We start from the raw sequence: 13,000 nt of genomic DNA, 5'->3' as shown, positions 1-13,000 counted from the left end.
AAGGTTAGAGTGTACTTGTGGTGACATTTTCAAATGCAAGCTCGACAGTTACGCACCCTTCATAACACGCACAAGTTGTTTCTTCCTGCAAAGCCTGCAACAGAAGGAAGAGCACACAAAAACCAGGTAATCATAGCCTAGGGGCCCGTTATATACTATATTCATTTCCAAATCTGTTTCTGCAGACAACCTTCCTGCAACACCAGTGCAGGCTTGCAGCACCATTAATTCATGGATACATTGTAATTGTGATTGCGAAACCTGAAGTTGCTCCTCAAACCTTTACTCATGCACAATTCCCATTTAAGCCAAGGGAAAGTTTTGCACCAAAAAAAGTATTATATAAAGCAGCTCTCACATCTTTTCTGCCAGAGACTCCAAAGGCCTTTGACCTAGCTCTGTGATGTGAGCATCACTCCTCATTTGAATTTCTGAAGGACTCACAATGTTTGCAGAGCTGTCATGTATGGCTCACAACCCTACACAGGGCATCTACTAAATTGACAGTTTAATCTGGACATGACTGAAACCGCTGATCACACCAGTGACTGGATGCTCCACTACATCTCTGTATTATTCCTACCTCAACATAAAAAGTGAGAATATTCTATTGCCCACACTGCAAAAGACAGAGGTGGGTTGTTTTTTCTTAGCTCAGCAAGGACCTTTTGCTAATTCTTATTGACTGCTGTGAAGTCACCAGTCAGTGACTGAATAAATGAAGCAACATTCTAAACTGTGGTTTTGGTCATTTATTTTGACAGGCAAATAATAGCTTAGCTTCCATCATCATGTACTAGTGAATGAAAACAGCAAACAAAAAATAGATCTAATTTCATCACAGAAGATGTGAAAAGGCCTTCAAAGAGACCTGCTGGGTTTGTAAAAATAACAAAAGGAGAACTGATAAACTCCACAGATTGATTTACAAAAACTTCACTTGGAAACACAAAACAGAGGAAAAACTATGCCGGAAGCATTAGGAGATCTACTTCACCTAACATTAGCCTCAACATATATTCTAGATTTTCACATCCTTACCTGTAGTAGCACTGGAGACTGTTGGCCACTGTTGATCAGGCCCTCCTGGTCCTCCACGTAGGACTCCTGCCTCCTCCATATGCACAGCACTGAATAAGCATATATCATAGTTAGGTTACACAGTTCCCGTCTGCCCTGGGCTTTATAAACACTTCCCTTTTTTGCTACTCTTCAGAGACCACTACTGTTTGTAGCCATGTAACTACTGCCACAGTATCACAGAATCCTTCTGGAACATTGGAGAACTAGCTGGTTTGCCTTTCAAAAAATATCTTTGATTGTTTATTACAACACAGTTGTGGCGTAATGTATTAAAAATCCATACCTGTAGGACATTTTGCTTTCATTGACTGGAAGTTGCTAACAAGCAAGTTACACAATTACTTTGCTGTTATGATGTATCAGCATTAAAGCAGATTAAAAAAAAAAAAAGTTGGCAAGTTAGTTTTGAGCTTCTGTCATTATGTTACTTTAACAGAACCCACCTTCCTGGGTTACCGCCTGCTTCTCCTGAACAACTCAGTAAGAAAAATACATATTCTCAAATGCAGAAACTAACACAGTAGATTTTAGTGTTGCATCCTGAGCACTTCGCCTTGAAAGCACCAACTTGGATATTAGCCAGCACCTTACATGGAAGAAAAAAAAAATCATCTGCTCCTTTCAATGCAATTCTAGGGACATATTTGTGTGCAGTTCCTTAGAGAAACAGGATCCTGTGACTGTGTTTGTTCCTGTCTCTGTCTATCTGTTTCTGAGCTCCTTTCCACACTTCCAGTTAAACTTAATGGGTAGTTTCAGCCAAATTCAGCAGATGTCAAAAAAACTTCCACAAGTTTTACGAAAAATCAGCATTTTATGAAAATCATCAGCAGGGCAGGTCACACACACTCAGCACCTGAGATTTCAGGGGGCTGCTGATGTGGCAGAACAGAGGAACATACACAATTTCGCAGAAAGGCTTCACTAGCTCCCCTCGTTGTGGGATTAATCGCTTTAAACGAGCTCTGACTTCTCATTAATTGTTCAAGTAACTTCAGGCAAAACCTTGAACTATGTACAGAAAGGGATGTGGATCCACAAGATTATGCTGGGAATACACAAGAGCACATCTGGCTCTGAGGATGGATGGGTAAGATAGATGCTCAGGTAGGCAGAAGAATTCCTGCTTTAGGATCCTGCTCCCCAGACTGTTTGTTTATTTTTCAGTAAACAGTCATAGATTAAAAAACAAAACCAAACAAAACCAAACCCAAACAAATAAAAAAAAACCAAAACAAAAAACCAAAACCAACACAGTAGGAACATGAAAGAAAAACTAGTTTGCTCAACAATCACAGGATCAAGGTTGCTCTTTTTCCCTTTCATTCTGGTCCCTGGGGTTTAGGTTCCTTTTTACTCAGCTGCCCAAAGGCAGCAGACGGAGAGGAACACTGCCCTCACCCACATGAAGTACAGCTTCAGGGATGGACAGCCTGGATCTGAGTTTTGGACTTCAACCTTATGAATGCTCTTCAGCCCTGTGGATAATGGATAAAAGGCGATGACTACACTGCAGCAACAATTTTGAGAAAAGCACACCATCCTGCACTTTGTAGTGCCAGTAAGAATGCGATCAGCCTTGTAACTGCATCTACACCTGTAAAGTAGTCGTACTAATCACAACACCTGAACATAAAAAAAATTTTCTAATCTGCTCAGGAAGGGAGAACAAAATTACTAATTTATTTAGGCTCTACAAAACCAGCTTTATTATAATTTGCTTTCTCCAGGTGTACTGAGTAGCAAATTATAGAAGAGACTGCTTGTAATGTTAGGCAGAGGACTTTCAAGGATGTCTTAAAGAGAGATGAACACAGCATTATGTTTCCTTCTTTGAAAATCCATCTCTTCAAAACATTCTTTAGACTTTATTACTCATCTTGACTGCACCATGTGGTTGGCTAATAAACCAACTGCAGGAGCAGCATTCTCTTACAGGAAGGAGAGACAAGATGGAAAATGCATCAATGCTGCAGACAGTCTATTGAAACATATCAGCACTGATGATTACAGGGAGCTTTAAAGTAAGGAGAAGGTGTTTAATCACAGTTAAGTAATTCAATAATTGGAATAATTATGCCTTGACAGTTAACGTGTACAAAGGCAGGAGGTAAACAAAAAAAAATGCCACAGATCTTTGGCAGTGCAGTAATAGCATAAGATGCAGTCAGCCTGCATCTGTAACGCTTGGAGATTGGAAGTGACAGCAGCAGAACTCAGGTGCTTTCCATCTCAGTGTACAGAACCTGTCAGTCTAGGGCATCAGAGGAGCCAGACAGCTTTGTCATCTTCACAGAAGGCAAAGACAGAATTCCCCCGCCTATGGGGAAACACCTTTCCTGCCCTTAGGGAAGCAGAGTAGCGCCAGTCAGGATTGGGGTGTTTTGGCTGTAGAAACAAAAGCCCAGGATAACGTTGTTAATGTATGTTAACATATTCTAAATATACATATGGCTACTTTCGTCAGAAGAGTCTATATGGAGCTACTCAATTTTGGTGACCATTCAAAACTGCCAAATTTTTCTACAAATTTAAATAAACTTGCAAATGGACACACAGAGAGTGTCTCTGTCATAGAGAAACTTGTCTGCATGCCATGGCCTTCAGTTAGAGGTGATCTCTGTGGAGCAACATTTATTTAACCCTGGAAATTGGTGCACAGTTATTTTGTACAGTCATCAACACTCTGGGCATAGAAAAAATAAAATACCCACCATCATAAATCCATAGAACACATTGTGTGTTTACCTGGTAAGCTGAGGAAACTTGAGCTCCTGCACCAAACAACATCTGTCTGAGAACGTATAAAATAGAGTCCCCTGTGAAGGGGACACACAGGGTAGTCTATCTGCTGTGAGGTCTCTGCTGGCATTTTGTGCACTGCAGAGGACTGCACAGGATTGTGTCAGATTTGCAGACTGCAGCAAGTCTTTTATCGAAGGCAGACGTGCTCCTTCGTAATATGAAGAACATGCTCCATATTCATGAGAGGGCACGAGAGGTGGAAGGGGCAAACAGCCAGCAACACCCTTTGACCAACGTACCTCAGCATACGCTGACCTGCTGCAGAATGGCTTGCTAAATAAAGAGATAATTAAGAAATTATCTGTAGATCAAAAATTGCTCCAGAAAAATCTCTTCTGCGTTGTCAGGGGACCATCACAATAATTTTCAACTACAGTCAATGAATGCAAGCTCAGATCCTTTAAAATTAAGCCCTAAGCACATAACAAGGTTATTTCTCAGGATTCTCAAGACATTATCCTGTAGGTGATATCACAGCCAGTGCTTAACTTCAGGCACTTGATTTCAAAGACAGAACTTATGTCCAGAAACATAATGGACTACACTCATTCCTGGTCTGTCTTGTGCAGTGCCAAACACACAAATAATACATGACAGTAATGGTTTAATTTTCTTCAAGCTATTGGAGGCACATCAGAAATGAATTTTATCCCATTAGCTGAAGGAGAGAAAGAGAGTGTTGAATGCTCTGAATTATTTAGAGCCAACTCTGTCTTTCCTCTTGAGGCGTGGAGTATGCTCTTCCCTGGATCAATAGGTTTTATTCAAATAAAAATGGAGCAATTACAACTTAGGCTCTCTCTCTATCACCATATTTCCCGGGCCCAGCATCATTCAAGAGTAAGATGCTCTTGGATGATGCTCATCCTAGTACTCTTTATGGTCTGAGTTACACAAAAGGGAGGAGGCTGCTATTTGCAGCCACACACTAAACAACTGTGCAAGCAATTTCCTTCGCATTTAGCCCCCAGTTCTCTGGTATGCTCAGGTTCTGCTGAGTTCAGCAGAAAGTGTCTTGGCAAGGAGCCCATTATGCACGGTTCTAGTATTTTCTGATTCATTCCACTTCAGCCCCAGTCCCCAGGCAGAGTTGTAGTGCTACTCCCAGAAGAGCACGAGGAAGAAGAGAACAAGATCAGAAAAATATACTCTGGAGATTGAAGGATCTATTGTCACAGCTGACTTTCAATTTGACCTTTTTAAGGGCTGTTTTTTGTTTTTAACTGCGAAAAAGTCAATGTCTGTGACTTCAGCACTTTTTGAAGTCTTCACAGGAAGAACAGAAGGAGCAGGCAGGTGGGCAGCATTCTGTCCTCTGCTCACACCTATTCTCAGCCAGTTTTACCATACGTGAACTGCTTGACTGGGAACTCTCAGACCTCAGCAAGAGACATATGATTGTCTCACACTTGTGTTATCATAGGCCAAAGTCCTGCAACTTGCAAAACCGGTAAAATTCTGATTTTGTCAGCATAACTGGCTTCTCCTTTTGTTCTGCTACAGACGGTAATTCTCTAAGATCCTCTAGTCATATGAGAAAAGTTTCCATGTATCTTTAGATGAGATTGGGCAATTAGGATTGAGAAAAGCAAAAAAACCCGTGACCAGTAACAGATACAACAGCACAGAAGCAGCAAACCTGTTCAGTAATATCTTTCCCCAGTTCAGATGTAGCTGTGTTGCTTCTTACAGGTCCATCAAGCATTCATAATCTGCACGCTTAGATTGACTATAAACAGCTCACCTTTACCAGACCACTCACTGAAACCTGTCACATTGACATGGGCTGTCACACAGCATGCAGTCACTATGTCACAAAATGATATGGCTTCATCATCAGCACAGTCCCAGGGGACAGGAGTCTCCACAGGAGCTGTCAGTGGGCTTCTCTGCAAAGCCCCATCACAGATTTTGCTGTAAGAAGTGTTGCTCTGTCATAAATCAGCAACACCAGGACAAGATGCAGCTGGCCAGGAAGCACAAGCACAAGAGAGGAGGCACAAAGAGGAACACAGACTCTGGAATTGGTCTAGATGCTTCTCAGTTGTATATCCCCATACTCTCACTATGGCACACAACGCTGACAACAATATTGTTCCTTTAACCTCCCCAGCTCCCAACTCATTGCAAGATCCTGTTTATCATATGCCAGCCCCTTCTACTAAGTTTAAGGTAATCTTAGCCTGCCATTTCCCTTAGAGTTTTTTGAAGGCAGCGTATCAAGTCCAGTGGTCCTGTCCTTAACATCAGTTGAGGTGAGAAAAATCACAGAATCCAGCACAGAAGTAAGCAACCATTCAATCTTTCCCTCATCACCCACTTTTTCTGATTCAGTAACAGCACACATCATCATAATAGTAAGATGAGTCAAAATCTGAGAGCCTCTAGAAGTGGTTGTCACTGCACCAAGTGAAAATGTCATGCCAGCAGCTTGTCCCTGCCAATTCTTCCAAGCATCAGGGTTACATTCTCCCAACCACACAACCATGAGCATTAAGCACGACTAGTCATAAACAACCAACCCTATTGTAAAGCCTGATAAGCAAAGGTGAATTTACAACACAAAATGGAGCCATCACAGTAGCAAAAAAGCAAAATTTCACATAGTTGTTTTCAAATTGCACAGCATGGGTTAATTTAAGAATCATTTCATTAGTTCATGGAGAATAAATTTAGTTGAAACTACTTTGTTACAAACATTTTGCTCATTTCTCTTTTTTAGCTGAAATACTTTAAACACAGTAAGGATTTGTCCACAGGATAGAAGGAATTTCTAAAATTTTCGAATGTGTCCCGATCCTGTAATCACGAAAATCAATGCAAAGCTTCCCATTGACTTCAGTGGGTGTTAAAAAAGGGCCTGCCTAAGGTAGAAAAGTGTGAATGAAACATTTGCAAACAGTTACCAGATGATGAGACTGCTAAAACCATGCCACTCCATTTCTATTTCCACACAAGCTCACAAAAGAAAGACATAAGGTATATTTATCAAACATATCTGCTTTGAAATGATAATAAAAGGCCTTTTAGAATGCCTGACCACACAGAGTCTTGCTTATTTTCCAGTGATACAATGCTGACAGATGTTGAGAAACAGAGGCTTCTATTCCTCATTTCCCTCTGTAAATGTTTAGAATTAACCTGATGTGGAAAGTAAACTATTTATAGTCCAAACATGTGTTTATTATACAAGAAATCACAATAGAAACTGAAAAAAGGGTATAGTTCAGAAGCTTAAAGATTTTCTTCCCGTTAGTGTTCACTTGCATTCCTAACTGAGAAAACTAACATGAAGGGAACAGGCAAGTACTTCTGTAAAGTATATTTAATGAGTTTCAAGAGACGACAAACTCCTTAATATTGGATGGCAATTTCTGCTGGCACAGTAGTCAGCATCAAATCAAGAATCTGACTGCCCTGAAGCACAGAGCACCATCTCTGCTTAGCAGAGCCGGCTCAGGTACTGCCACTAAACAAAAGAACAAACATTTATAGTTAACCTTTACAATGTCAGCAGGGCTGGAGAATTTCTTAAAGGCTTAAGTTCTTGAACTGAGATTGTTAAGACATTCCACCATTAATACCTTTAAAGCCTCTGTGAGAAATCTCTTGGAAAGATCGCTCCAGACGACACTGGGGTTTACTAGATTTAGACACTTCAAAACATGCTTGCATTTTAAAGCAGTATCCGGTGTGTTCAACTGAATTGTTGCTTAGTTCTTTACCTATGTTTAGCAAGCTGGTTTGAAGTGCAAAATACAAAGAAAGAGCCAGAAGCAAACAGCTATAAAACTCCAATGAACCCCTGGGTCTTATGATCACTGAAGTGCAGCTTTTGTTTCACTTTTCAAGTGTCCACAGAGCACCACCCAAATTTATTTCTGAACAACACATGCAACATCATAGTTTGTCAGTCACATCTGTCATCACATCAAAAAAAAAGGTACAAGGAAATATATAATAAGTAGAGTTGATATCTAGTTCTATCCTGTATCCAGATTGTCCACTCATCATTAGGAATGTGCCAGGCTGCCTTCTGGGGCAGAAAACTTCTGTTAAAAACACGTTGGTTCGATTGTTGTTCTCTCCGTTACAGGGAAAAGGTTATCATGAGATGCAAGGCATAATGAATGAGCTTAACAACACAGAACATAAGATCAAGACAGGAGAGATGAAAAAACAAGCCAGGGACTAGATACTCTGCAGGCACATGAGGAAAGGAACTCCAGACTAAAGCACCAAAACCTTTCCTGAAAACAACAGATAATTGCTGCAGCACAGTGCCCTGTAACAGCCACATTTTCACACATCCTCTCCACATCCGTGCACACACACCCCCCTTTCAAAAGGGAGGCAGCAATCCCCGTTGCCCATAACCTCACGGAGCACCAGCAATGAAACCTCAATATTTTGCTATCTCATTATTTTGCCCACACTGCTTGCCTGGTCACCCTGCAGTAATTATCTTGCTGATAAGAGTATGATATCCACTAACCCCTTGTTCTGATCCTGATCACCAGACTCCTGCCAGCAATAATTGTTCCTAAGATTTCAGCACAGCTGCATTAGTACATTTCTTCTTTTATAAAACACACTTGGCACAAGGTGTTCTTATAAACCTATAAAATCCCACACACGCAAGCAGGGTGAATGCAGAAGCACAGGCTGGCTTACAGAAACAAGCTCCCATTCTGCCATCACAGCACTAGCAGCAGAAGTCAGAACAGTCACAAGGGAACTGGCACTTCACCTGATACAAAGAATTCCCTACCTAACCTTCATACACTGGGTTTTCCCTTACACTGCATCCTTCTAACCACCCAGTGAAGTCAGTCACAACCTAGAGCAATTAGTAACATCTTTGACCTTACCAGTAAATATTCAAAGGAGTTGTTGAGTGTTACTGAGATTAATCACAAATAACTTTTAAATATTTTTCCTCTCACTGAATAAAAACCACTTGTAAAACACTAGCCTCCACGATAACCTGTGTATGGTATGCATGCATCGAAAGTACATTCATTGCTTCCCATCCTCATCACTGAACAGCTAATAGAAGAGCAATTTCCAAAATGAGGGGTGGGGAAGAGAAAAATACCAACCCAAGAAACCTATTCATATTATGCAAAAGCTACATACACATCAGAAATTAACTTTGCAAATCAATGCAGGGACAATGATTCCTGTTTCTATGTTTCATATGTAAAGGTGATTAAAAGTTCACTTTAACTAAAAACGGAAGCATTCTCTGAAGATCTAGTAACACAAAAATCATTATAATTAAAAAGTAGAATTCAGTGTTGCTAAGCAATGGATGGCATATTCAGCGCATATGTTGAGCTCGAAATAGGGGAAATAGACGATTTTACAGTATGTAATTTGCTAGGCTAGTAATTAGTGAATGCCATTATATTCACCCATTTTCCCAAGTACACTTGGCACTGATACATCTTCACAGTATGTATTACCCAAGGACAGTTTAAGAAGCAGAGACATAAGAACTCAAGACAAGTAGAACATGTCAGAATTTCACCTCCTTTTAAATCATACAGAACTATTTGAATAACTGATTCCTCTTTTGGATGAGAACTCCACACAGGCAGGCATGCGTTAGTTTGTTCTGTACATCTTCCTACTTTTTATTCCAAGTTTGGGATGGCTTTGCTGCCACTGCCACAGAGATGTTCGAAACTTGCCAACTCATTGCATGCAACAAAGCAATTACTAAAATGTGATAGGAATATCTCTGCTAAATTAATTTCCTACTGGCCTTACGTCCACAGTGAAGTCATTTTCAGTTTTTACTTCTCTCTTTTTTCCCCCAGAAAATCAGATGTAGGGTGTATATTTCATTCTTTGATTCTTCATCATATATATTTACAGAATATGTCTCATGTTCCCTCCTATATCAAACAGACCACAAATGTTTACTATACTCAGAGAGGTTTTAAGGTATAAAAACTGTGCAGAAAGAGAAAAAATACTTCCCCCATACCCTGCTACTGTGATTTACAGAAAAACAATGCATTAATTTTAAATTTATTGGTTTTGAATGGATAATCACTCTTTCAAAGCATTTTTATGAAAGACTTGCTAGTCCTTGAGATTTGTCAATCTTTGTGTAACAAACAACAGTTGCAAAAGATGCTAACATCTTCCTACGTGAAAAAGTATAAAGAAATACCTTATATTTCTGTGGTAGGAATACACAACTCAGCTTCATTTCTATCCCTCCACAGTTACTTCCCTAGCTTCTCCAAGTCTGGAGGTACAGCACATATTAATGCACAAACTGATTCTATGCCTGCCACAACTGCAGGGTACAAACAACATAGAGTAATTGCAAAATTTTCCTTTTGTGAACCAGAATTAGTCTCACCTGTGAGTGCTTCTGGTTTTAGTTACAATACATGCAGAAAGGAAACTGTACAGAACAGGCAAACCACACACTAACTGCAGACTGCCTGTATGCTGACATAAAGCAACCATTAATTCTTCACTGTGGGAAAATATTGAAAAGGTTAATACACTGCTGGTCAAACTGTAGGTATTAAACAATTTTCAATAGCAACCCAGCAGGTTAGAAGTTGTCGCACTGTAACATAACTATGCTAACTTGTTGTAATTCGCTACAAAGATGTTGCTGGATTGTCACTGTCCAGAAAGCATGAAATACAGCATTGGGAAGGAGGGAGTGTAGTTTTCAGACAACTAAAATATGCCCACATTAGTAAGCAAAGCATATTATTGCAACGATCCAAGTTCAATGATTTTGCCTAGGTATGAAATCAATGGAATAGCAAACATCTGTAACTGCTATAAAATAACCTATGAATTTCCAGGCTAATCACTTTTTTTTTCTCTGCAGTATTATTGTAGCATTAAAGCCTTAAGACCACACACATCATTCCCTCACACTCGGCAGGAGACAATTTTCGATCTGTAAGAGAAAAGGGAAGGAGCATACAGCATACACTGTAAAAATGAGGTGAATCTCAAACAACAGACGCGTATACTGAACTTACCAAATGGACCCTGAAAGTCCCAGTATTTACCTAGAAACAAAATGCATTGCACGGATTAGATTCATTACAACCATATTTCACAGTTGTGTGTCAGTGAGACCCAAAGGAAACACATTAATCCAAGTGTTCTAGTTTGAACCTCTGCTTAAGTACAGATTTGCTCAGAGCACTGTGCTGCCCATTTATCAATGGAGCCTCACCTCGTTAGGAGTAATGGAGTCATTTTTAAGTATGATCAGGTTTTGTGCACTCTGCCCACTCTGTCCTGTCAGATGCCTCTCAGTCACCACTGCAGAGGGACCAGTAGTTCCTGTTGGGCCACAGGTATTGTAAAACATAAAAGTGTCACTTCCTGATCCTGCAGTTAGGCAGGCCTTATAGCAGTAGGTCTTAGTGAGAGACCCATTGCCCCTCACTTCAATGAAATGAGGTTGTACTTTTAAACCAGGGGGCAACCTAGCATCGATGTTGTTGTTGGCCTGCTTGTACAATTCAGCAGGGCATCGTTCTCTGACCCCACAGAACCCTGCACAGCAGGAGTCCCCATACAGACTGTATCTGTAGCACTTGATAACAGTAAGCCCAATGATTGTGAAAAGGAAAACGAAGGAGATGGCGCTCAAAGCGATAATGAGATAAAGGGTGATCTCCGAGTAATTGCTTGGACTTTTAATGTGCCTTCTTGTATCAGGGATGATTTTGGAAACTCTGTCCACCACGGCAACAGTGATGGCTACTGATGAGGACATTGGTGGGTCTCCATTGTCTCTCACCTCCACCGTCAAGTTGAAAGTAGGTGTGCTGTCCTCCCCCAGTTTGCGAGTAGTCCTAATCTCCCCAGTATGGAGCTCTATCCTGAACAAACCTGGCTCTGAGCTTTGTACCAGGTGGAAGAACAACCAAGCATTTTGTCCTGAATCCCCATCAATGGCTATAATTTTGGTTACCAAATATCCAGCATACGCTGAGCGTGGGATCATTTCCAGGGCTGCTGAAGTGTTGGTTGAGGTAGGATATAGAATCTGCGGAGCATGGTCATTCTCATCCACCACATAGATGTAAACAGTGACAGTGCTGCTCAGTGGTGGGATCCCAGCATCCTGAGCCTGGACAATCACCTGGAATTCCCTTAGTGTCTCATAGTCAAAGGATCTGACAGCATTCATGTTGCCGCTGTCGGATTTAATGGAGACATAGGAGGCAACAGGTAGCCCTTCAATCTCCCCATCTAGCAAAGAATAGGAAACATAGGCATTTTCGGCGACATCTGGGTCAGTGGCTTTGATAGTGCAGAGCAAGGCTCCAAGGGGGTTGTTCTCAGGGATGTAAACTGAGTATACAGGCTCTTCAAAGTGTGGAGGATTGTCGTTGATGTCAGAGATCTCCACGTGAATCACCTTCTGGGAGGAGAGAGGAGGGCTCCCAGAGTCAGTAGCCGTAACTGTGATATTGTAGGCTGCTGCTTTCTCATGGTCCAGTTTGCCCTGGGTGATCAAGGTGTAGGAGTTCTTGAAAGAGTTGAGTGTGAAGGGGAGGTCCGGGGGAATACGCAGGCTCACTTTTTTGTTCAGCCCTGAGTCCTGGTCAGTGACACTCATCAGGGCCACTACAGTTCCTGCCTTTGCATCTTCTGGCACTGGGCTGTACAGGGAAGTCAGGACCACCTCAGGAGCATTATCATTGGCATCCACAATGTTGACCAGCACCTTGCAGTGCCCAGCCATAGAGACAGGGCCCTGATCAGTGGCTTGCACATAGATCTCGTAAGAGGATGCCTCTTCATAGTCCAAGGTACCATTAACCCGCACCTCCCCTGAGTGTGGGTCCACACTAAAGAGTTGCCTCACCTTCTGTGGGGTGTAGCTGCCAAAGGAGTAGATCACATCCCCGTTGGAGCCCTCATCAGGGTCTGAGGCATTGAGTTTGACCACTAGTGTGCCAGGTGGGGCATTCTCCAGAAGGCTCACAGTGTAGGTGGAACGGTCGAAGGCAGGTGGGTTGTCATTGGTATCCACAACTCGCACAGAGATCTGGGCCGTACCAGACTTGGGGGGGGTCCCCACCATCCACCGCAGTGAGCACCAGCT

At 41.6% G+C, this 13,000-nt stretch overlaps 1 protein-coding gene across 1 annotated transcript in view; it reads right to left on the bottom strand.

Annotated features, from left to right (window-relative positions):
* Nucleotides 1–12,992, bottom strand: part of LOC104273066 (protocadherin alpha-C2-like) — a gene marked incomplete at its 5' end in the record, with an annotated part of 41,666 nt that extends 28,674 nt beyond the window's left edge. The window contains 4 exon segments of the mRNA XM_009868268.1: nucleotides 1,042–1,130; nucleotides 3,404–3,471; nucleotides 11,114–12,973; nucleotides 12,975–12,992. Coding sequence (XP_009866570.1) covers nucleotides 1,042–1,130; nucleotides 3,404–3,471; nucleotides 11,114–12,973; nucleotides 12,975–12,992 — 2,035 coding nt within the window.
* Nucleotides 12,993–13,000: the final 8 nt, after the last annotated feature.

This window comes from Apaloderma vittatum, unplaced genomic scaffold, assembly GCF_000703405.1.
Source record: "Apaloderma vittatum isolate BGI_N311 unplaced genomic scaffold, ASM70340v1 scaffold8484, whole genome shotgun sequence".
NCBI lineage: Eukaryota > Metazoa > Chordata > Aves > Trogoniformes > Trogonidae > Apaloderma > Apaloderma vittatum.
This window is presented reverse-complemented; position numbering and strand designations above follow the sequence as displayed.